The 25,269-nt window shown below is 37.6% G+C and overlaps 3 protein-coding genes and 1 long non-coding RNA gene across 25 annotated transcripts in view; 2 read left to right on the top strand and 2 right to left on the bottom strand.

Annotated features, from left to right (window-relative positions):
* LOC105448149 overlaps positions 1-1,367 on the top strand; it is a 3,236-nt gene extending 1,869 nt beyond the window's left edge. For all 3 annotated transcript variants that reach the window (XR_974195.1, XR_974196.1, XR_974194.1), the window contains 2 exons: positions 67-1,176; positions 1,277-1,367. This is a non-coding gene — a long non-coding RNA (uncharacterized LOC105448149). The remainder of the gene's footprint in view (positions 1-66; positions 1,177-1,276) is intronic.
* LOC105448148 overlaps positions 1-2,231 on the bottom strand; it is a 13,054-nt gene extending 10,823 nt beyond the window's left edge. The window contains exon 1 of one of the 6 annotated variants that reach the window (XM_011686551.1): positions 2,069-2,231. The gene's annotated coding sequence lies outside the window, so the exon portion shown is untranslated. The other 5 variants (XM_011686547.1, XM_011686557.1, XM_011686552.1 and 2 more) reach the window with 5 other exon arrangements.
* Positions 2,232-3,449: 1,218 nt separating this feature from the next.
* Positions 3,450-15,361, bottom strand: LOC105448145 (serine-arginine protein 55). 10 transcript variants are annotated; one of them, XM_011686531.1, is made up of 12 exons: positions 15,249-15,361; positions 13,877-14,162; positions 12,638-12,708; positions 10,486-10,581; positions 9,845-9,868; positions 9,638-9,694; positions 9,363-9,432; positions 5,613-5,686; positions 5,271-5,459; positions 4,748-4,873; positions 4,268-4,330; positions 3,450-4,155 (listed from the first exon to the last, which is right to left on the bottom strand). In XM_011686531.1, exons 2-12 carry the CDS (start codon positions 14,159-14,161, stop codon positions 4,014-4,016), a joined length of 1,197 nt encoding a protein of 398 aa, XP_011684833.1. In that variant the 5' UTR covers position 14,162; positions 15,249-15,361; the 3' UTR covers positions 3,450-4,013. The 10 variants fall into 10 exon arrangements, with proteins under 10 accessions (XP_011684833.1, XP_011684832.1, XP_011684836.1 ...); XM_011686530.1 differs by having other exon boundaries at positions 4,268-4,390; positions 15,249-15,359; XM_011686534.1 differs by having other exon boundaries at positions 4,268-4,390; positions 14,039-14,162; positions 15,249-15,359.
* Positions 15,362-15,503: 142 nt separating this feature from the next.
* Positions 15,504-25,269, top strand: part of LOC105448147 (putative DNA helicase Ino80) — a 17,755-nt gene continuing 7,989 nt past the window's right edge. Inside the window, exons 1-25 of one of the 6 annotated variants that reach the window (XM_011686542.1) lie at positions 15,504-15,633; positions 16,678-16,919; positions 17,035-17,202; positions 17,598-17,757; positions 17,882-17,961; positions 18,045-18,244; positions 18,572-18,742; positions 18,825-19,121; positions 19,205-19,363; positions 19,444-19,613; positions 19,753-19,969; positions 20,064-20,151; positions 20,267-20,558; positions 20,644-20,846; positions 20,954-21,094; positions 21,166-21,287; positions 21,415-21,707; positions 21,780-22,059; positions 22,147-22,299; positions 22,375-22,618; positions 22,727-22,854; positions 22,919-23,013; positions 23,788-23,860; positions 24,609-24,767; positions 24,849-24,951. In XM_011686542.1, coding sequence (XP_011684844.1) covers positions 17,070-17,202; positions 17,598-17,757; positions 17,882-17,961; positions 18,045-18,244; positions 18,572-18,742; positions 18,825-19,121; positions 19,205-19,363; positions 19,444-19,613; positions 19,753-19,969; positions 20,064-20,151; positions 20,267-20,558; positions 20,644-20,846; positions 20,954-21,094; positions 21,166-21,287; positions 21,415-21,707; positions 21,780-22,059; positions 22,147-22,299; positions 22,375-22,618; positions 22,727-22,854; positions 22,919-23,013; positions 23,788-23,860; positions 24,609-24,767; positions 24,849-24,951 — 3,961 coding nt within the window. In that variant the 5' untranslated portion in view covers positions 15,504-15,633; positions 16,678-16,919; positions 17,035-17,069. Of the gene's footprint in view, positions 15,634-15,935; positions 16,159-16,677; positions 16,977-17,034; positions 17,238-17,597; positions 17,758-17,881; positions 17,962-18,044; positions 18,245-18,571; positions 18,743-18,824; positions 19,122-19,204; positions 19,364-19,443; positions 19,614-19,752; positions 19,970-20,063; positions 20,152-20,266; positions 20,559-20,643; positions 20,847-20,953; positions 21,095-21,165; positions 21,288-21,414; positions 21,708-21,779; positions 22,060-22,146; positions 22,300-22,374; positions 22,619-22,726; positions 22,855-22,918; positions 23,014-23,787; positions 23,861-24,608; positions 24,768-24,848; positions 24,952-25,269 lie in introns of those variants that run through there. The other 5 variants (XM_011686541.1, XM_011686545.1, XM_011686544.1 and 2 more) reach the window with 5 other exon arrangements.

The raw sequence follows: 25,269 nt of genomic DNA, 5'->3' as shown, positions 1-25,269 counted from the left end.
TGCATCCAATATCCATTAATCCAGTAAAGTTAAAAGAAAGTAAATAACGTTCAACTTCATTTTCAGAAATTGTTCTACGATTGTAACGACAGAGAGTCAGCGCCGAATGTGTGATACATAAGCATGGAAAATGAGGGCTGACAACGACTGAGGAAGACGCATATGCGTGCGTTGTATGCATCTGTCAAAACCACGCCCTTATCCCCATCCTGCTGCCTCGCGCTATTCGCCTGTATACGAAAGAAGAGTCAGGAAGTTCCTCGACAGGTTTTCCACGATTGAAGCGATCTGCCTCGCTTCGAAAGAGCGATTAAATTTAATTACCATCGCAGCTCACGTCTAATTAGACATTAAAAGTTAAATTACTATAGTTTGGAAACAATCTCTTAAAACACAAATAAAAATATACGGCAAAATGCAAAAAATATGATTAGCAAAAAATAATAGTAAAGATATAACGATAAAGAAAAATGATGTGAGAAAATAAACGAAACAGTAGCAGATCGATGAATAAGCCTTAATAACTTGTCACGTCTAATTTTGCGTTTGACATAACATTTGCATTTGCATAAACGCACATTTGAAAAATATCCTTAAGATTTATCCTGATCGCTCTTTCGAAACGTTTCAAATTGCTCCGATCGAAAACGTTATGAATTCGCGCGATATAATCCACTCATTAATTCAGGCTCATTAATTCGCATCCATTAATCTTATCGATTCTCATACATATGCATAATTACAGTGAGATACAATACGGTACGTATCGAGGTATCACCAGTAATACGTACATAAAAAAATCCTTGTCTGCGAGCGATAAGAGGTCTATTTAATCCACGTTTTAATAATATGCATTTTACGCCACTGTAATTTTAGGAAAATACACGGTTCATGGATGTATGGTAACGATATATAACAGTTGTGACGGAATAATCATTATGAAAACGGTAAACCACTCATTCCCGGTTCGTCCGATTCTCCGTCATATTCCACGAAGAACGTCATTAATTCGCAATGCCACCGCTCAATTACGGGGACGAAGAAACAAACGTTTTCTTTCGGAAAGAGAGAGAGAGAGACTCCTTTCGACCACACCCCGTGTCCATTTTCGATCGCGTCGAAAGACCGATCGATATCTCGGTGCAAGCCCGGCCGGTGGAGACACGTAATTTCGGAGTATGCAATTTATTATATATATTATAGCCACACCGAAAAGCCATCCTATAATATTCCCAATTGCCGTAGAAATAGAAATTACATTTATCTATACTTACAGAGCGACAATCGAATTCAACTTCCCACGCTATAAGCAAAATGGAGCTCACGCCGAAACGTCGCGTTTCGATTCGTTGTGAACAAACATAAACCGCTCAATGCTGTTATATCGAAGCGTGAACTCGACGATAAATGTGACGAATTCTGTAGGCGTTGTACGAAGGACACACTGTTACTGAGATAAGTTAACGCATGTTAAAGTTATCAAGCCAGAAATCGTAATAACCGGGAAATCGTGATAACGCCGATTCGTAAGGCGATCGCTCCATACGCTCGATACACGAGATTAAAAACTCTTGTATTTTTAAGCCACTATACCTCGGAGAAAAAAATCACTCGTTATAGCTTCGCCAATTCTGGAACTCTCAGCTGAGATATCTCGCAAATGAAGAATCGATCGCCGAACGCTTCGCCGCCTTACGCGAAGGAGAGCACCATTGGAATACACAGGACGTTACGGTTCCTCGACGCTCGATCACAGATTCTCACGCCAGCTCTTAGTGTCAATCCTTTCTCTCATTTCCACAAATTAATACGCGAAAGAAAGGACAGAAGGCGATGAAAGGAAGAGCTCGCTGTCGCCTCTCCGTGAATCTCTGTGGAGAGCTGAACGAGTAACTTCTCTAAAGGTCATCACAAGAATCCGGGAGACGTTTAAAATGTCTTTGGAGGATATTTGCTACGTATTTACGATTTGGGCCGATTCATTCTGACGGTTCGCCTTTAATCCGCCATTGGACGCACATTGCTGTGAGGAAACAACGGAGTAACTCGCGGCGAAGGGTGCACTGACCTGTCAGTTGACGCGTGCGAGTTTCTAGGGCGCAGGCAGGCGCGGACACTGTCGAACAGCAGGCGAACGTTGTTCAAGGGCAGGAACGAGACGGTACACTGACTGACCGGCTAGTGCTTCTGCGGCACGTAACACCAGGTAACAGCGTCGAACAGCTCCCGTCGTTCATCCCCCTCTACCCGTGGCCTCCCCTCTTAGGGCGACAGGCCCCTCTCGCCAGGATCGGCGCAGGAAAGGGTTTGATGGAGTGCTTGCGTAGCCTTTCAATGCCGATAAGCGACATTCCTGGAATAGTTGAATAATTTAGAATTAGTAACATAAATAATTAATTGTAATACTAGTCATACAAAGGAAAATCTGTCTTTCGATTTAATTTTATTATATATATATATATTACAAGAAATGAGAGAGAAACAACGGTACTTGTACTCGGTAAAGTTAATTTACAATTAACTTTTCAATTTATTTACGAAAAAAGAATTTAAAATTTATACCATATTATGTATTAAAGAAATATATTTCAGTTATATAAATCGTATCACGGCTCTTTCACAGCACGACCTGCACGACGTACACAGTATCTGGGTCTTGCAAGTGCATTTATCAGTCCTGGCCTGGGACCCCACTGCTCTCCGACAGGGACCAATCGTCGCTCAGCTCCTACCTCCCCAATCGCGCAAATTAATCGCGTTCCCCTTTTCTACGCGTTTCTTCCGATCGTCTCCTTGACCGTCATGCGGAGGGGTAACTGACTCACCCTCGACGACGACTGGGAATTCACGCTCGACGCATGGACGGCGCCACAAATCTGACATTGAACGTCGACACGGCAACGATCTTTTTATGTCGCCGTGTCATTCATCCTACGTGCTCTATCTGTATTTCTTTCTCGTTCTCCAGCTAGACATCCTATTTCGCGATGACGTTCCATTCCCAACACGTTAGGGAATAGAAAGAGAGAATACCAGGGTTGACACACGTCAGTGAGTCATCAGGAGTCCCATGCGGGAACATCTGCGCGTCATATGTCCGTCTGGACTACGTTAAGTTTTTTGTCTGGCTGAGAATTCGAAATAACCCGAGATACAAACTGATGTAATTTTGCTAAAATTTTTTCAAATTCTTTATATTTATATTTGAAGCAAATCAAACGTAATTGTAGAATCGTTTTTACGAATTAAACTTTTCGAAATTACATCGGTTTCATAGATTGATTGCAATATTAATATTTTTATTTCAATTCCCTTCTTTCTTTACTGAATAAATTTTCTATAAATAATAAAAATATACTAATGTAAATTTGAGGATATACGAGTGTATTTAAGAATGTTCGAAACAAATAATTGGGCACGGTATTGGGGACTTGGATATGAAATATTAATTTGCATTGACATGAACTTTTATTGACAGTTGAGATACCTCTTACCACTAAATTTAATACACATCACATACTTTCTTATTGTAATGTAATCATTAGGAATATATACAAAAAGCCGTTATATAAGAGAACTCGTATTATTATACGGCGATACATTGAAAATTTGTAGTCTCAGAGGTATGAATAAAGAATACTTATCTAAATACACAAATTGTTTAAATCAGATGTGTAGTCGCTAAACCTATTGTGATAGCTAGGAAAAAGAATAACAAAAATAATGAAAGCCGAAATCATCATTTAAGAAAAGCTAATCATGATTTAAGAAAATTAAATCACAAATTATCTTAAATGATTAGTAATTTTGAATCCTTAAAAAGAAACTCTGATTATATTTTCCAAATTATACATCGAAGTGATAGAGGCTTAAGAAATCGATACAGGTTTAATAAACCTCATTATTAATGATGAGAGTGGTTTTTTTTAATATGATATAAAAATAATGGAAAAAAAAAAAAAAAAAAAGGGAAACAAAAAGGAGAAATAATTTGCTGATTTTTATCTCTTTGCTTAATCGGCTTTCTGTTTGGTGCTTTCCGGCGATTTGTCACCATTCATGGGCGAGCGAGAGCGACTACGGCTCTTGCTGTGTTTACTGCCTGATCGAGACCGTGATCTGTCACCCCTGGAACGCTCCCGGCTTGACCTATCCCTGAAAGGAGGAACGTTTAGGACGTTTACAATTTGTGAACATCACTCGAGAAATTTTATTTTCTTGCGTCAGCTATGTATCGCTTAAAGAAAAGGCCAGCGAGAGGACTCACTTTGAGGGAGACTTGGCTTTGGATTTGGACTGCGACCTGGACTTTGACCTCTCAGCCTTGGACCTAGAACGAGATCTGGATTTGGACTTTGACTTAGATTTCGACTTTGAGCGGTCTCTTGATCTGCAAAATTATAGTTCAAAATGAAAGGGGTACGAAAGTAGAGAAAGTTTACAAAATACAAAGAAACTCGCTTTCTTTCTTTTTTTTTTTTTTCGTTTTCCAAGCGCGCGCGCACACGTGAGTAGGTGAACGCGTATAAAGCGTGATTTAAGCGTGAGAGCTCAAGGCACATAGCCAGCCCAAAAACAATGCCAATAATAAATGGGAATGAGAGTGTACACTGACTTGTGACGACTAACTGCGCAAGAAAAAAAAATAAAATAAGTGAAATAAATATACATAGTTGTGAATAGATTAAACAGCTGATTTTGATGGAACAAACATAATCGTAGGATATAATTTTACAAGGATACTTACTTGGATTTTGAGCGTGAACGACTACGCTCAGGAGATTTAGATTTAGACTTGGACTTGGACTTGGAGTGTGCTCTTGACTTGGAGCGGGTGCTACGGCGGCTATGGCTACGAGAACTGCGACGGCTTCTGCATAATAGAAAACAGTGTTAAGATGTACTTAATGTTCTAAGACGGTTTCCGACCGATCATCGCAAAACTATTTTGTTACGCGATAATTTTGCAATAACAACACAATACACAAAGAATAAAATTTTGACTGATCTAAGGATCAAATAAAACAAAAAATGAATTTATAATCAGTTTAAAAATTAAGTTGTAATGTAAATTACTTTGTTTAAACTAAAGGAAAAACGTAATGGCAAAAATGTAATTCAAACTGAAGAAGATAACCAACTGATCATTTTTGTGTAAGGACTGTAGGACTAGTAATTATATCTAGACAAAAATAATTATAATAAAAAAAAAAACATCAAGTGACATAATGTCGCCCCGACAGTACCTAGATCGAGAACGACGATTATACCTTGAACGGGAGCGCGATCGACGACGCGATCGAGATCGAGATCGGGAGCGCGATCTCGAACTAGAAGATCTTGAACGACGGCCGCGTCTCTTGTCTTCGATGAGTCTAATCCTGCGGCCATTCAGTTCTGTGTCATCTAATTTATCAATAGCGTTCTTCAGATCGGAGTACGTCGCGAATTCGACAACTCTGCAAAATCACAAATCGTTCGGATCGTTAGATTAATGTAATGATATGAGATTATGCCAATGTGCAGATTTTTATGAACTTTTTTTTTCGTTACCAATACAGAAACAACTTGATTGTACTTATCATTCCTGTAATTAATGAGTGGTCACTTACCCTTCGTTTCTACGTTGCTTGTGAGCATCAGCATACGTCACTTCTCCAGCTTGTCTCATGTAATCCTTCAAATCCTGAACATCACACAAGAATCAGAATTAGTATATTTCTCTATGCTAATTTGCATAAGTATGCGAATAGATTTAGAATTATTAGTTGGAGTTTACTATACTGTGTTCCTAGTCTGATGTATCGCGCAGGTTAAAATATATCCTGTGCACTCATACGTTATATTCTATTTTGATTTCTTTCCTTGCGGGAGGTAACCTGGGTCTACTTGACTAGAGAAAGAGATAAGCATAGCATAATGTCTACATCTGCTAGCGTCTTCAATGTTGAGAATAAATTACAAATTGCGTGCTCGAATTTAGTACCTGCTTATCGACGCAACCTTTCTTATTATGCAATTCAATCTTCAAAACAAACGTGATTATAATTTTATACATATATACATACACATAACTCCATCCTACAGAATGAGGTACTTTTTATACGACATATTTTGTAATATAAATAAATCAATATTTTTGAAGAAAAGTATAGTCTCATTTCTGCAGGACGGCTCACAATATAATTACAAGTATAAAATAAATGCGATATTTCTCTAGTATGATATTTAACATAACATGTCATAACACGTGATGTTATAAAAAAAATTAATATAAATGAAACTAATATATATAAGTCTAATGTTTTGAGCAATATATAATTCTTTAGAAAGATTTATATGCGTAACAGCAAAAGAATCGCTATAAAGCAAAAATGAAAGATTTTAACACATATATACCTGTATAATAATTGATCAGTAAGAATTCTGAAGAGGCTATATCGGAATACATCGCAATAAAATAGAAAAAAGTTTGAAAAACATAAGGAATTAAGGAAAAAAGATCGTGTTAATTTTTCGCTAAAAATAAAAATATGATGAATTCGTTGAATTCTTCTCCCGTGTGACATTTTTGTGGGATCTCTTCTCTTAATGTTGCAAGATTACTCTCTCTGTCAAGCATGATATCTTCCATATTATCCGTTCTCTTTCTATTCTGTTGTCTCTTCCACATATTATCAAGTCTAATACTTCACAGTCATTCCTCGTAAGGGATATCAGCGAGTGAAGGCAGATACTGTCTAGTGGTCCGTTTGCGTTCATTCATCGCTGGAAGATGTGCTTATATGTATATCTCTCTGTGGGAACCAGGTACGGCTTTAGTGTTGTGGAGGTACTAGGTAGACAGTAGATGTGCCTATGTGCCCGTCGTTTTACATGGTAAGTACGAGAGAGCGCAGACATCTCCGTATCTGCCGGGATACCACATGGCGGCGGCCTTTCTGAGATTTATGCCGATGTCTCTCAAGGTCCAAGCGCAAGTGTTTCCATGTAATAAAAGAAAAAAAAAAGGAAAAGGAAAAACGGAACGCTCACGCATGCCATTGCCGAAGATATATTTCCGACGCTGGACGAATTTCCTCTGAAATATCATTCCTCGCTTGCTACATTTAAAATTTATATATATATAGAGTATTGATGCAAATTGTCTTGCATAAAGAAAAGTTGGTCTTTCGCTATTCGGAAAATTTTGTCGAAATGTATATATGTGGCGATAGAAAGGTGTTCAGTGTAAAAGAATAAAGAAAATCCCGATGTCATTATCACATTACGTAGAGATGCAAGATTGATTTGGCGAGTAACAAGTTGATTTCTAATTTCGAGCACGTGAATATATCACTAATGGTTCCCTATCCTCCGGTTTCGCAATTAGTTGCGCGTGCACAGCTCCGAGTTTCGTAAAACGTCTCAACGGTTCGATGAACGCTGAGCTATGGTGCACAGTAATATTAAATAATAGGTGTATAGATAGGTATATAATAATTATATATAAGATATATATATATATAGTATACATATGTGAACAAGACCACGTTCAAGAGTGTGTAATTATAATAGATATATAATATATATGTGTATATCTAAGAGTACACTCGGTTAAGGTGACGCATTTACCTTGGGCCCAGGCACCACCTTGCTTACGGACAGAGAGAAAGGCCAGACACACGGCGCTCGGTCGGGTCGAACGGATCTGTTTGGCGTAGTCGCGGATGGTTTGGGTTTCGGCCCGCGTATGCCCTCATGTGGGTGTGGCCGTTGCCTGACTTACTAGATGGCTAGGTTGCGTGGCGTACCAGTAGCAATGACAGTCACAGTGGAGTGGTAGATGTGATGGTGGTGGTAATGATGGTCGATGAAGGTACTGAATTATGACCATGTCGGTTTATAGTAATAGGAAGAGTGGTGATATATATTGATGGTGGAGACTGTTTACGTAAATAAATGTTTGTTTCCCAGACGGATAAAGTAGGTAGCGGCAGTTGGATCTCTCTCTCTTTCTCTCTCTCTCTTTCGTTCTCTCTTTTTTTCCCCCAGTGATCACGGTGAAGAGGATTGAAGTACGGACAATAACCCTATCACTGGGATTTCACCGGGATTCACCACGTATTACTGCGCGCGAGTAGTAGTATGATGGTAGATAGGTGGTGGTAGGTGTACATCCCAGTGCCACGCGGCTCTCTCTGTCACCCGGGACACCTCAGAAACCAACCTGGTGCCACTTGACCTCAAGGCGAGCCCATCGCGTGCATCGTCATCTCTATCATCGCACATCAGTCTATTGGCCCTACCGGTCGCCCCTCCTCGGCGAAGAGGATATGGCTCTTCGGAAAGAACATCAATTTTATTTTGTTTTTTCTCAAACTGTTGGCCGAACGTAAATGAAATAATAAATTGAAAAAGTAACGTCGAACAATCGAGAGAATTTTTTTTTTTTTTCAACAAATAACCAATCATCGGAAAAGTGCAACGATAGATATAGAAAAAATATATACTTTTATAGATTATATATGTAATATACGAGAATATACATAATGTAAATTGATCAAGTAAGGCTTGGTTCACGTGCAGTCTTCGATTTACAGTCAGTATGACATTTTATGGCTTTTTTTGGTTTTAAAAGCGTCTATTTGCGTCCTGGTATTCCCACATATTGTTTGCATTTATCTGTATCGCTCTGTCTCGGTCTATCATCACCATCCGTTTTCATCCGTATTCGTTGCTTCGTTTCTTCCGCTTTACAGCTCTTCGCGTCCGCGACGTCCTGAATGTCTTTGTCCAAATAGTATCTGGCTGCGCTCGTTTCATCACGGGCCACGTTGTTACTCCCGAGTTCCTTCGTGCCTGTGTCCTTCCTTGTATGTCAGGTATGGTGTTCCGCCATGCGTTTCTTGCATCTCGCACGTGTCAATTTTGATATTTCTGTTCATACGAATTTTCATACGAATTTCTCATTCGCTTCTCTCGTCTCTTTCTTTTTTTTTTTTCGTGAAAAATATCTTTTGCACATGTAATATAAAAATTTGATTTCAATTTTTGCCATAGACTTACTTGATCAAAATCTTACATCTTTCTACATTCCAAAATAGGGCTCTCTATTCTGAGTAAATAAACGTAAAATGAGACGAAAGACAATTGAAGAACAAAAGAAAGAAATGTTATGTATTATCGACACGCGTGGAATTTGATAGAAACAGACTGCGAAAAAACTCAGAGAGATATTCGGAGTGATATATTAATTCGAAAAACCCATATAAAGCAGTGCAACGTTTTCTCTGGAATCGCGAATAGTAATCAAACCAACGAAGGTAAGTATCAGTAAAAATGCAAGAGAAAAAGAAAAGCAAAATACGTTTATGACTTACCTGCCAGCTGACGCGGCTCGACAAATTCTCCACGGTGAGGCGGTACTCGGTACGTGTCGGTGGTCCATATCTACAATGGGAAAAAGACTGGCTATTATCTACATGTATGTTTCTAGAAGCAAGCAGGTTTGTCTTGGACCTGACTTTAACGTTAATGTAGCGAATGAAAGTATGGTATAAAACGCAATAATGATATAAATTCAAGACATTTACAACAGTAAAGTTTGTATAAGTTTAAGGTGTAATCGTTAGAGCGTAACATTGGATGTATGTACCTGGGCAATGATTGCTTGTAGCTAGATGCAGTCCTCGTGTTTCTGTTCACACTATCTCTGCAAAAAGGGATGTCATGTGAACAGAAATAACGGATCGTCGGTTAAACCTTCAGCAAATAACTACAGATCTGCACTCATTGCTCAGGCACACAATCAATCACCTGTTCCAATCGAATCAAATCTATTCAAAATGCAGCAATAGCGTACCTGTCGTGCCGCATATCGTCTCGGCTGTAACAAACACAATACCACACATCTATTAGTCGCCAATTACATCGGTTCATCTCGTTCAACTACCAGCAATAAACAATAATGTCTGGGAGGGTATCGCTAGGCGTTATCTTGCTATCACTTTTTCATCGCGATTTTTTTTTTTTTTTTTTTTTTTTCCATAAAACTTTGACAATTCGACGTACTCAAGAGAGTAGTCAAATCCAAGACAACCAATTCAGAAGATAAGACTTCGATTTCTAATTAATGTATTTTCATTATGCGCAAAGGCAAGAGAAGTTTTCAAACGCGTGGTTTATCATCTCTACGCCCTCTCTACGCTAGAGCTTATCAATATCCAAGGTTACGTTCTTCCCTGTGCGGACAATGTGCGAAATCGATTACGCGGCATAAGAAATTCGAGAGACAACAATAAATAAATAGAAGGAACGTAACGAAAAGCAAAAATGAAAAAAAGAAACGTACACAAAAAAAATGTATACACAAAAGAAAGGTATCCGAACGAACGGGAATTAATCAATCGTTTTAGATTTCGCACATCCTGAGCCGGCTGCCTGCAGGGGAGGAGGGGATAATGATCGCTCTGATAAAATAAAAAAAAGGATAGCGTGTCTTACGCAGATCGCCTCGAGTCCCCATAACCACCACGGGAGTCACCATAGCGCCACTGGTCACTACCCCTAGGTGTCCCCCGGGCCCTCTCTACAGTAATTCTGTAACAAGACACATTGGATATGCTTACTTGTCTCTCCAGGAGCGTGAGCGTCCGTAGCCACGGTCGCCTCGCCTCCCTGAAACACCCCGTGCTATCTCCACCGCCACTCTGAAACACACCCAACAAAACCCCGCCTAAGTCCACGACTAATTCTTACTCTCTAAAGCTGCTTCCTTCCTTCCTTCCTTTTCCATTCCTCAGTCTCCTTTCTCCGCGAAATCCGATCAAATATCCGTCCCTCTCTTTCTCAGTATCTCTATCGTCCGGTTTCGTCCGAGGCGCTGTCCCCTCTCTTTCTCCCTATCTTTCTTTCTTTCTTTCTCTCTCGCTCGCTCGCTCTCGCTCTCACTCTCTCCTCTCTTTCACGACCCGTTTTCGTTCTTTATATAATCTAAACTGCCTTCCTTATACGATGCTACTTATCACCGAATTAATTTTCTTTCACCACATCCATCAGCTTTTTCATAACTATATCCGTGATCCTTATAATATATCAAAATTATTTTTTCTTTTTATTTGCTTAACACGATGCAGTTGCATTATACAGGATCACACGATGAATTTATGAAAAAGCATATGTGCCAAATTTTTCGGCAAAAAAGAAGCAATATAACATTTCTCCAGTCGAAGACACATTATTGTAATGACTTTTTCTACTCGGGGAATTGATGGAAGTAGTTCAAAATGGCGGTAAGTCATTTAAGACGCATTTTATATCTCAGTAAATGTCCAATCGTTAATTTGGAGGACAGACGCCGTTTACTATAGATGCAAAATTAAAGGCATTAACGGAACACCCGTTGAATGTGAACAAATAATTGTGCACTGTACATTTGTTCTTTAATCAAATAGAAGCAACAGCGAATAATATTACTGGTACAGGTTGAAATACAATGCGATTAGAGCGTTAAGAATTCTGCCACCGCATTTTGTCAGCTATTACAATATTTGTTCTATGTTGAAAATTATTATTATTTATTACATGTAGAAGCTACTAATATTATTGACACACTTACATAAATTCCCAAAAGGAAAACAGAAAGAAAGAAAAAAGCATGTAGAGAGAAATAAGAATTTTTTCAGAGAAAATTACTTTGAATGTTATTTTCGAAGAGACTTGATTTTCTCGTTATTCGAATGCTATTGCTTCTCACATTTCAATCTAATCTCAAGTGATATACAACAAGAACAAGATAAATTGATAAAACTGTTTTACTTATGATAAGACATAGTATTTGTCAATCTAGAAGGAAATATTAAATTATAAATAAATCGCACAGGGGTAACAAATGCTTTTTTTTTTAATGTCTAGTGATTTAACATTTTTAAGAATCTTTTTGTTTTTAAAAAAGATTCAATTTCCTAAATAATCTAGACATTAATCGTCAGTAAAATTGAGCCATTTAGGGTTGAGTAATTAAAATTTTTTATTTAGAATTTAGTCAGAATTAGTCAGAAAAAAATATTTATTATGTAAATCAGAAGATATTTATGGCTCACTATAATAAATATTGCATCACCCAACATCGCGCATTGAAAATAAACTATTATATATTATATTAGCCATATTGTGATGTACTGTATATATTTCAATAAAAAATTTTCATTAATTTTAATAAGAGATAATCATGTAAGTTAAATTGTAATTTAATCTTGTATATAAATTTAAAAAATGTATTCTTAAAATTGTTAATAATTCCGTTAAAAGTAGATGTATTATTTAATATGTGACGTTATAAAGATTTGTAGGAAGGAATTACATCTGTTATGTGACATTAGTTTATTTTGCTAATATCAAATTTAACTCACCCTTAGTGTGTTAGCATAATGAATTAAAATCTGCTTAGTTTAAACAAAGAACCCCCAGTACCAATAATATTATATATTATAATAAAGTTCAAACATTAATTGTAATCACAATAACAATCCACATACTAAATGGATTGTTATAGAAACTATTCAGTCATGCAAACATGCTACCTATACCATTCCGCCTAATATAATCGCCTAGTACATATATGTTTCATACACTAAATAAAATAGAATCGCATTACCTTTCTCCTAAAAGTTCCTTTCCGTTTAATTCGTACACCGCATCGTCAGCATCTCTATAGTCGTCGAATTCCTATAAAAAAAAAAGAATTTTTCCGTTATTATTTAGAAATAACATGCAGTTTGGTTGTTAATTTAGTATTGCATGCGATAACATCGCTCGTATCGTATATTACTTTATATATTGCATTTAAATGCAATATATAATATTTATTAATTAAAAAGCTTTCATAAATAATGCTAAGTTATAACACTAAGTTATCGTTATATTATTAACACAAATTGTAAACATATACAATATACATAAAAGCTATAGGTATGTAATAAAATATTTAGATGTATATCATGTTAACAGTATCAATAAGACTTTAATTAATTCATAATGATCTAAAATTTGTAATCTTATTACATTTTTCAAATCGCTTCCTGCAAAAGTTTTAGGGTAAAAAAAATATATCATTAATTGACTTAATAAATAAATCGTACATTATCAAATGTCTAATATATAAGTATTAAACTATATAAAAGTGCAGAATCCGATTTACTGTAAGTGCTTATACAATTTCCAATTATTAGTATAAATAATTATCTGGTAGTCCATGGCCCATTATAAATAGCTTAGTTTCCCCGGTTATACATAACTTACAAAGCTTTTGCAGAATAATCGATGATAAGCAGCACACAGCTCCATTAAACTGCCACAGTACCAGTGTGCTCAGGGCTCAGGTCAGGTCAACTCGGGTTATCGAGTTGTATTTGTAATTTAACACTCTGCGACTTACCCACTTTGGTCCAAATCACGATAAAGAAACGAATAATTATCAGAACAAAATTTCGTTCTCTCTTTATTCCAAAACTTTGCCATATAATTGCAGTACCAAAATATTAAGTTAAATATGAAGTATTCACAAAATAATTAAAAGTGATTGAGAGATGCAGCTGCAATCTTTAGCCCAAAGTATCACGCTATATATTAAACACTCAATAAGTTTATATATATAAATTTCTCCTTAAAACTCAAAATGCATAAATACTAATGCATTTTATAGAACAACTGTAAAGCTGAGAAATCAAGATTTGCTAATTCCAAAAATGTATTAGTCTTAAAGAGATACAGTGAAATATAAAGTTTTGCAGTTGCCGCATAGACGAACCGATACGAGCCAAAGAAATATTACGGGACCAAATTGGGTAAAGCAAAGTGTTACTTGTGGTATTTACAGCTGGATACAGATACTTACAACAAAGCCATAACCATTCTTGATGAGAACATCACGGAATCGACCGTAGCCTCTGAAAAATCTCTCAAGGTCTCTTTCCCTGGTGCCGTATGGAAGCCCACCGACATAGACTCTTGTCCCTACCATACTGTAAAAAAAACAATTGAACCACATTAGACTTACCACAAAGGCAAATCCATTCTTCATAGCGACCTCCTTGATTCTACCATATTTCCGGAAGAACTTCTCAAGGTCGCGCTCTCTCACCCGGTACGTTAATCCACCAACGAATACTCGAGTGCTCATTCTTAAAGGAAAATATAAAAACACCTTACATAACAGGCTACCTGCAGAACCTGCCGTTTAATCACATGACAACATAAGATAATCGTTATTTTTCCAAGATTCAAGTACCGAGAGGCGGTTAAAAAAACTTAAACTTTAATTGTTTGTAAATAAACATAACGGTGTTTCTATAATTGTTCTTTCAAGGAATACAAATTTAATATAATCGGATCAACAATTTTTTTTATTATTCGAATATGTACGTATATTGTATGCTACTGCCTTAACGCAAATAAATCTAATAAGCGTCGTAAAATTATTCTCGACGAAATTATTCTTTAATATGTAACGAGGTATGCTCGCGTGCTTCACGAAATGAAAGTAATGGAGGCTTTCCGGAAGATGCGCATCGTACGTAAAACTAGTGAAACGATCGAAAGGACGCACGAAATTTCTTGTACGTTATGCGCAAACGGCTCGAGGGGAGCAAAAAGAAGAGAAGAATATTCGGTTGAATGAGAAAGAATATTCGTTGTGCCACGCCGGTGTGTGTACGCGTGTCGCATAGGACGCCGCGTCGAAATTTCCAGAAAATTTCCACCGATTTCGGGCCACGCCACGCTCGGCCACGAATTGGCGATACGATCGATAACGGAAGGCGCGCCGTCGGTTAATTGCGCCGCGAGCGATACTCCGAACTCCGAGTCGGAATAATGGCCGCGCGGAGAAAGAGCGATCTGCGCGGCGTTCCCGACGCGCCCCGATGAGCATCGTCAACAAAGGTGCACGACGCGCGCGTCCGCGTGCTCCGCTCCGAGTCGAAGCGGATTTTTCATCCCTTTCCTCGCGAGAGACCGCGTTTTGCCTCGCCATCGCGCTGAATCGCGCTTCGTTATAATTTTGCCGAGCGGGAACGAAAGCTGGAGAGAGCGTGCTGTGCGCGCGCGGGGGGCGCGATCGCCCTCGCGCGTTACATCACGTTACACGACGAGGTAACGCGACGAGGTGCCGCCTCCGTTTATTTTTCACGTAGCTCGCAATTCTTTTCTCCCGAGAGCGAGAACTTACTAACTAGCGCGCGGGACTACGTCTAACCGCCCGTACTCACCTGAACGTTCGGTAACCTTCGGTTAAGAGAAACCCCTTGTGCACTCCTTCGTACGACGCAGGATCAACGAGACTGAGGAGATACTGAAGTGAACTGAACGGCGTTTCGCACGGCGAGGCCGGAGCTTCGGTAGCAACAACGGAAACAAACTGGGGTTCACACGACTGCGCGCAGGGCCGCCGCGCGAGGCTTAGCCTCGATGCCAGACGGCGGCGCCGCGGCGACACCTTTCCCTCTCCCACCAACGCGACGCGGGGCGAGGGCCGAGGAGTGGCGAGGACCGATACTCGTTCACTCGGTGCTGATGACGTTAACGTCCCGACGGACGGAGGCTTTTTTGTCGGAATGAAAATGCGGTGCGTGCACAACGAGAACGCGCACGCAGGTACGGTTTCGTAAAGTAATTTAAAAGAGGCCGACGCCGAGCGAGGTCCTCCCCCCGCCGCCCCTCTGCGATGAGAATCGCACGCTCGTCGTAAACGCGGAACTCGGTCGATCGACGTGATTCGACTCGATAAAAATCGTAGGATCCTCGCGAGCGTCTTGCGACACCGTCGAAACGACTCAAAGGCGTTTATCAGCGAAATAGGTTACCTCGGCGGCCGACAGTGGCAACACTTCCGGTGTGGGTTTTGAGGCTAGGACGCGCGCGACGCGCATGAACGGAAACGTGACTCGCGTAGTCGTGCGCGATTCGCGAGCTTCCGAATTCTCTTCGGAATCGGATCGTGGCCACTCGGCTGAGACGCGAGTTTTCCGTGGGAGACGCGGAAAAAGGGCGCCTCTCTCAAATTACCTCGACGCATTTCGCGAAACTGGTAAACCGCACTGGAAGCAAGAGGTGGCTGATTAAACGCGATTACGTGCGTCCCGCGTTATTAATACTCGAGCTAACCTCATTTGTTTATCGGTACGTTAAAAAATTCCTCGATCCGGTCATTCCGGTAAATAAGATTTTGCGTCATGCTTTTACGCGAATCGTCGAAATCTTTATATAAAAAAATTTATAGATTAACGTAATTTATTGCATATATTAATTTAAGTTGCTCGAAAATGATTTGAAGACTTAAAAATAACGCGATAATTTGACTACATCGACGAGAATTATTAATTTTTGTATTTGATCTGATAACGAAAACTCGACATAAAATTTGTCTTTCTTATCATGTCGGTATAAAATCAAGCTCATCGAAATCGCGTCTAATCTTTTCAAAGACTCGAGCGGTCACCTCTCCATTGTATATAAATAATATATATATATATATATGAAAACATGCGGGCAATAAATATAATTATTTTCTAAAGTCGCGCGTTTTCGGGGCAACGCGAGAATTTTGGGGCTCGCGCGTTTGCGTGAGATAATCGTTTATGGCATATACTAGAAAACAGATCGAGATCTGGGCCGTAATTTGAAATTTTACGTGCGCAGGTGGGTACACGCACCGAGGCTACCGAGAGAAGTATATCCAGAAACAAGATCTCCGCTGCGCGCACGGGCGCGGCCAGCGCCACCTACTGAAAACAAAAATGGTGGCGAGCAATATGCCCTATCCCTGCCCCGCTTTAATGGCACGCCAAATGTCTGCGTTCTCTAGGCTTCCTTCTACTATGTATTCCCCTCCGACCGATGTATCTGATTTCGCTGTGAACAGAGGGAATCCCATTCCGGTGGTAGGCTCTGTTACGCGTGCGAAATAAGCGGGGCCGCGTTATAACCAAAACAATAAGGTGAAAGCAAAACTGTTGGCCGAGATTATTTAAGCCGAGTTATAACCGCATCCACCAGGCTCCCGAAACACGACGTGTCACTCGCCTTACATAATGAAATTAGCCGCGCACGATCCCGCATGTCAGTTCCACGCCCGTAATATGCGTCGTCCGCCGCAAGAAACACGAGAGTCCACCGGACACGACGGCAGCCCAGCTCAGAAGCTCCGTTCTACCGTGGTTTGCTGTAGGGCACACGCACGTTTTCCTTTTCCCGTCCCGGTAGATCGCACTCGGTATCCCACGTATCGTCGTGCAACACGCGTTCTCGTTACTTTCGTTACAGCCTGCAATGCTTTTTCATTTTTATTTTTACCGGATCTGTACGTTTCCGGGGGGGGGGCGGGGGGAGAACCCTTGCGCACCACACACGTTACGTTGCTAAAACTTGTATATTTTGTTACTGTACGTATTCTGTATCCTTGGTAGATCGGCTAAGTATTTCTGGTTCGCAAGCGTTGCTGAAAGATTTACTTTTGCATGTTGCCAAAGACTTGCCGTAGACTCGCGTCGGTAATTTTATATATTTTAAGTTGCCTTATTCTCTTACATCACTTCCTAACTCATTGTGCATTGTTACAGATTGTCAGATTTCTCATAGACGGGTAATGTCTGATAGAGCAAACACGATGAAGCTGGAAGCTGAGATGGCTGCGCCTTTGCATCTGCAGAGACTGGAACGTAGCCTGAATATACAGCCTTTCTTAAAGCAGATCAATGATCTCTTTCAAGAACAACCTAGGTATGTACTAATATATTTGTCACTTGTTAAATATATTTCTGCTGTTCAAATTTATAGTGTATTAATGATATATCATAAATTAATACTATAAATAATACAAATATTTCGTTTCTGTTTTTTTCAGTGAAGATGACAAGTCTGTGTCATCGGAATCTTCTGATGGTTCAGATGCTTATCTCGAAAATGTACCCACTCGAAAAGAAGGTTGGTATATACCATCAATTTTGATTTCACAGTTTTGATATACACAGTTTGATTAATGTTTCTTGTAACAATTTTTTTTTTAGAAGCAAGAATCAATAAGTTGAGGCTGTACAATATGTCTACTGTAGGAGAAGAGAGACGCTGGTTGCAAGATATTCTTCTAAGTGATTCCTCTGATAGTTCTGATACAGATAGTCAAGTTACGGAAGAAGATTTTCAAGACATGTTGAAGTTTCACATATTACGAAAAAAATATCAAGGCCGTTTTTACCAGAAACCAGAAGTAAGGGCAATGATAGTTAAAAATTGTATGTTTGCAAACGTTTAACAATTCAGGATATTATTTAATTGGTGTTTTACAAAGTTATATCCATAAAATACACACATAGTTTTTCGTCCTTTTTCAAGGAATGTTGCTGTTTGATTTTCAATTTTACGTAACTATTTTTAACTTGACATGTCAATCTTGATAATTAAGGGCACAATCCTATGTTTGCCTAAGTGAGATTTCCAATGATTTGTAGTTTTATATCATTTCATAACAATATTATCTTTTAATTATTGATCTTTATTTTTATTTCCTTTGTTTATAAAATGTTGTTATTTTCAGAACATACAATATCAATATTATAGTGCGGGTTTACTATCGAATTATGATAGATTTTTGGAGCATCAAAAATTGATTGTCGGAAATAAAAAGAAGAAAGAAAAAAAGCCAGATAAAAAAATCATGAAAATCAAGAAGGAAAAAATGAATCGTCACTGTACTGAGGAATATCGTGTATGTATCAAATTTTATATTATTTTATGTTGGCATATTTACATTTTATGTTTCCGTTTTGTAAAAGTGCTTTTATTTTTAGAAAGGAGAATTTCCGGAGGGAGAATGGGATAAATCAATTCCTAGAGAGGAAGAGTTAGACGAATCTGAATTAGAAGCTATCATGCGTCATCAGCCTCGAGGTAGAGGAAGAAAAAAGCATAATACCAAGAGTGTTGAAGTGATGACGATGAGAAGAAGAAAAATATGGGTGATGATGTCTAAAAAGGAACTAGGAAAAGTACAAAGGGCCAAAACCAATAATCATAAGGAAATGCTAATAAGTTGTAAGAAAGTAGCGCAGCATTGTATGAAATATTGGAGGCAGAAAGCTATGCAAGTGAGTACAAATTAATACTTGGATCAGTACTTGACCTTAAAGTTCTAATTCCATACATATTTATCTCTATTTTTATGATTCAGTCGCAGAAAAATATGAAAGAGACTATCTGGCGGGCAAAACGCTTGACAAGAGAAATGCAATCTTATTGGAAGCGTTACGATCGAGTCGAACGGGAAACTAGAAGAAGATTAGAGAAAGAAGCTGAAGAACAACGTAAAATGGATGTAGAACTTATTGAAGTAAGAAAATATTGGATTATATAATAAAATAGTCTTTGTACTTTTATTTTACAAATATTTTTATGTTGCTCTTATTTCAGGCTAAACGTCAGCAAAGAAAATTAAATTTTCTTATTACTCAAACAGAATTGTATGCTCATTTTATGTCGCGAAAAATAGATAAAGCCTCGGCAGAGGAACAGTTGAGAATCTTGAATCAGTTGGATGAAGAAAAAAATCCCAGACTTATTGGCATCGACGATTATGATGGGTACTTGAATTAAATTTATAATTTTATTTACGTATATCTTAAAATTAATTATTTACTTTAATGGCTTAACAAAAGCTAATCTTAATTGTTTTATGTCTCATATTTTAACTATAAAAGCATATATTTACTGAATGTGTAGTGACATCATGAAACAAAAGGCAAAAAGAAATGCTACTGAAGCGTTTAACAATGAAAAGGCCAGGACCAAGCAATTTGATACAGCTGCTGCATCTCAAGAGTTACGTCTCAGTGATACACCTGAGAACCTGGAGCATCCGCAACCTTCAATTTTCAAGGGAAATCTGAAAGGTTATCAATTAAAAGGAATGAATTGGTTGGCAAATTTATATGACCAGGTTTGTAACTATATATATATATACAATACTATGCGTGTTGTTGGGATTATATATCTTTACATAAATATCTTCAAATTTTGTTAATTTTTTTCAGGGTATTAGTGGAATACTGGCCGATGAGATGGGTCTGGGAAAAACTGTACAATCCATAGCATTTTTATGTCATGTTGCCGAGAGATATTGTAAGTATTATATATAACAATTAAACCTGGTTATTACAATTTAATATTTTATATGCATTGTTGAAGCAAAAAATAACTTGACAATATTGAATCTATATGTGACAATTAATTGTAGCTGTTTGGGGACCATTCTTAATTATATCACCAGCTTCAACATTACATAACTGGCAGCAAGAAATGGCGAGATTTGTACCAGTATTCAAAGTAGTTCCATATTGGGGTAATCCTCAAGAACGCAAGATACTCAGACAATTTTGGGATACTAAAGACTTGCACACAAAGGAAGCTTCTTTCCATGTAGTAATAACGAGTTATCAATTAGTAATTACGGATTATAAATATTTTAATAGAATAAAATGGCAGTATATGATCTTGGACGAAGCACAAGCTATAAAAAGCACAAGCAGGTACGTTATTTTGTTTTTTTGTTTTTGTTATTTTACAACCATTGCATAGTTTTTTCTAATTAATATATTTTAATTGTTTTAACAGCATGAGATGGAAATTGTTATTGGGATTTAGTTGTCGTAATAGATTATTGCTCAGTGGTACTCCTATACAAAATAGCATGGCAGAATTATGGGCGTTACTACATTTTATTATGCCTACACTATTCGATTCGCATGATGAATTTAACGAGTGGTTTTCCAAAGATATCGAAAGTCACGCAGAGAATAAAACCGGAATAGATGAAAGTGAGTAAAAACTTTGCACAAACGATATTAAACGATTCTTTTCGATTTTAAACGAAATGATTATATATTAATTACAAAATGTACATGTCGTAAATTTTGTGCTGCAGAACACTTATCAAGGCTTCATATGATCCTAAAACCTTTTATGTTACGAAGAATAAAAAAGGATGTGGAAAATGAATTATCCGATAAGATTGAAGTGATGGTATATTGTCCGCTTACAACTCGTCAAAAGCTGCTTTACTCAGGTATCTTGATTTTATTTTCACGAATATTTAATATTTCTAGCATTTGGTACCTATATCTGTCTTGTTTGTAGCGTTGAAGAAAAAAATTCGAATAGAGGATTTGCTGCATTATACAGTGGGCGGAGGAGACACTGCGTCTAACGATAAAAACTTTACTTCCAATCTAATGAATCTAGTCATGCAGTTCCGGAAGGTACACCTATAGTCAAATTCATAGCCCTATTTATGATCTGTATAATAAATTGAGTTATTGATATTTTATCATAGTTTTGATTTCTTAAAAGTAATCCAGTTATTAAGAAAGAATGTATTAATTACAGGTCTGCAATCATCCGGAACTTTTTGAACGTAGGGATGCTAAATCGCCATTTTTTATGAATACAGAATTTTATAATATGCCTGCTTTGCTGTATAACGAAGGACTTTTACATCTAGCATTATCATCCAAAGATCATCTATTGTATAATAGGTTGTTTATATTTACCGCAGAATATATTCACCGTGCTCTACATTGCAACGAAGATTTGCACGAAAATACATTTTCATTTAGTAGATTTATCAATTTGTCTCCGATGGAATTAAATAAAGTATTCATCGCCGGTACTTTATTCAGGTATGCAAATATCAAATTGGAAAAATAATTCATACATTGTCTTATTTTGATTTCAATCTTTTGTCTGTATAGATTATGCCTGATAACGTTCATGAAGAGAAGGTTAAGAATGGTACAATACTGCGAAAATTGGCATGCCGATGATAGATCGAGAACGTCTACAAACCAAATGTTTTATTTGCCCAAAAAATTTGACGCTTTGTCGACAACCTTGCAAGATATATTTTTTACCAGCAAAATAGTCGAGGGCGAGGCTCTCTACACACATACCAATCATACGATACATTCGATGCCGGAAACTGTCGCCCACAGAATACTACGTAGTAGTAAAAAAGCTAATCAGTTATTAAAAGTAATTACATTTTACATTACGTAACATACATGCACGTCAATTTCAAAGGTTTGCAAACACTGTGACACAATATGTCCTAATATTTAGTTACAAAGAATATTACCCACCGGTAAGATGGATCAAACGGAAGATTCGAAATTGGCTCTGCTTCCTGAACATCCTCATCACCCGCGGCAGCTTATGATGCGATATTGCCAACAAACAACGATTCCTGCCTTTGTTTGCGATAATAATCCCAAGGTTGATACAATTTTGTCTGACGCAACAGAAACGAATAACGATGTTATTTAATCTATGTTACTCTTTTAATTGCAGGTTCAAGCTAGTCCACGAAAATTATACGTCAGTAATAGTTCTGCAGCATGCGCCTGGAAGAGGCACGAGGAATGCGGTGGCTCGTTTGGTCAAAGGTTACTTTGGCTTGGTTGTGAACGAGCACTTTCTGAAGAAAAGTTGGGCATTCGTGCCAGCCAAACAATGTCAACGTTTTCTTATCAGCCGCAGGGTGGATTATCTGCGTGTATCCCTATTAATGGATGGTCGCATATCATTGTACCGGGTATATTCAAGATTATATTATTACATAATCAAATATATATAATAATGATAACACAATAGTATGATTTTTTTATGATTCTATTAATTAACAGATGTTAAATTATTTTAGACAAACAAACGTTAGTGACAGACGCTGGCAAGCTTTCTGTACTGGACAGTCTTTTACGGCGTCTGAAAGAACAAGGTCATAGGGTATTGATCTACTCTCAAATGACAAAAATGATCGACTTGCTAGAGGTGTGTTTCACTTGTTTACTGCATTCGTGCAATTGCTTTATTATGACAAATTTATTTCTTGTAGGAATATATGTATCATAGAAAACACACATTTATGAGATTAGATGGTTCGTCAAAAATCTCAGACCGTCGGGACATGGTGGCAGATTTTCAGAAGAGGTAACTGTTTTATTACTGCAATAATCGTGCACATTTATTTCTTGCTGTTGCAATATTGTCAAAAAAGTTGATACAGTAAACTTGAATTTTTCAATAATATAAGTGCAGATTATGTGAAATTTTGAATTTTTTCGTTTAAATCAACCTTAGCGTTGGTCATTTATTAATAAAAAAATATTAATAAAAAAAAGTACATGTAATAGTTGAGCCATTTTTGATTAGAATATCTTATAACAGTATTCAGTTACTTAAAGCGCATCACATGTCCTGGTTCAGCCGCGCATAACTAACACGCGAATTAATTGTCGAATCGTCCCCATCTTGCAGACAGCTGCAAGTTTTCGAACGCGCGACAACCACAAAACAGAAGCTCTAACTATTGGGCTATTTAAGCAGCACACTGGTTATTATAATTTCTATTCCTTTGAATCTTCGAACAATTATATTTTTATGTCGTTATTAGCAACAAACAAAATGTTAGACTACCTCTTTTTTTCGTGTAGTTTACATTAATTTCTTATTCAATAATAGCGCTTAATTGTATACATATTTTAATTTTATACATTTGAAAATAAATAAAAAGGGATAAGGGAAGGGAAAAAGTACATGAAAAAATACAATTGAAATCGTTGAAATCTCGTATGCTCACGTTGAGGAGGATTTTATCCTGGAAATCCTTCAAAAACGCCGGGATCTCGAATTAATTTACATACAAACGGCCAATGTCTTCATTCTTCGGCTTCGTTGAATCTATGGGATTGTTTCGTGTTTCAGGGCGGACATATTCGTCTTTCTGCTTAGCACTAGGGCTGGCGGCCTGGGAATCAATCTCACTGCGGCAGACACGGTAATTCTATCCTCAGTTTATATACTTATTTACTCACGTCACCTCGAATTTTAGTTTCTATTGTCTTTGATTACATAAGAACATAAATTTATGAGTCAAATCTCTGTCATAATTAATATATGCAGTTCATATTCTTACTACGAATTTTACAATTACAAATTTTACAGTTATAAATTTTATGCCTGCTATACACGATGAAATGTATTCTTTATATCTTGCAATACAAGAAGGAGGCATATGAAAAATATCTACATTACAGAATACCGCTCTTCTTCCGTGCATAAAGATATTCACGAGATTGTCTATAACGTCCAATCTTCTATCATCGATTTAACAAATCTGTTATTCGTTTCGCGACATGCTACATGCTTCCAATATTGCAACGAATTGCACAAGTTGTGACTGCACGATTGCACGCGTTATAGGCTGTCTTTATAAATTTATCTCGAAGATGATAAACTCATGAAATTAGAGCGTGTATGTGTTATTAAGCGATTATATATTTTATGCAAGAAATTTTTTAAATTATTTGTAACTTATTTTTAATTTTATATTGATTATGTTACGGTTTAATTGCGCATTGCAGCATTTAAAATAATTTATAATGGCGTTGCATATGTATAAGAAAGAAGTGCATAAATTTATTTCGTGCGGAAAAAAATAATTCGTTCTATTTCATGCATCAACAGTTACGTATTACGGTATTTTTATGGACGCTGCAACTGCAATTAACGGTGCCTATTTGCAGGTGATATTTTATGATAGTGATTGGAACCCTACTGTAGACCAACAAGCTATGGATCGCGCCCACAGACTGGGACAGACCAAGCAAGTCACGGTCTACCGATTAATATGTAAAGGAACTATCGAAGAACGAATTTTGCAGAGAGCGCGCGAAAAGAGCGAGGTCCGTTTTACAAATCACTGCGTTCAGATGCTAAAGTTCAATAAGTGACATAAGTGCAGAGAGAGATTGTTTTCATTACAGATTCAACGTATGGTCATAAGCGGTGGAAATTTCAAGCCCGATACTTTAAAACCTAAAGAAGTCGTGTCGTTGCTATTGGATGATGAGGAAATTGAGGCGAAATGTAAGTAACTTAGCAATATTATTACTTTATGTTATTTTTATCTGGTGATTTTATAATATTAATATACAATTCATACAGAAAATTAATCAAAAACACACATGGCGCTACATTGATGCGTATTCTTTCATTAAATTCGTTATTGAAATTAAAATTCGTGAGGAATTAAGATCTGTATCTTAAAAATATGATACGTGTTGAAAAGCCGTTAGTTGAGTTTTTATTCGTCGTTACTGTCGACCGTTCTATTCGTATCCGCACGGCAGGACGCGCGTGTATGCACAACGCGCGTTGAAAATGAGCCGAGGAACAAGACGGGAG

The sequence above is a fragment of the Wasmannia auropunctata genome, unplaced genomic scaffold (assembly GCF_000956235.1).
Source record: "Wasmannia auropunctata unplaced genomic scaffold, wasmannia.A_1.0 LD336088.1, whole genome shotgun sequence".
NCBI classification, from domain to species: Eukaryota; Metazoa; Arthropoda; class Insecta; order Hymenoptera; family Formicidae; genus Wasmannia; species Wasmannia auropunctata.
The sequence above is the reverse complement of the archived record's forward strand: the minus strand, read 5'-3'. Positions and strand labels throughout refer to the sequence as shown.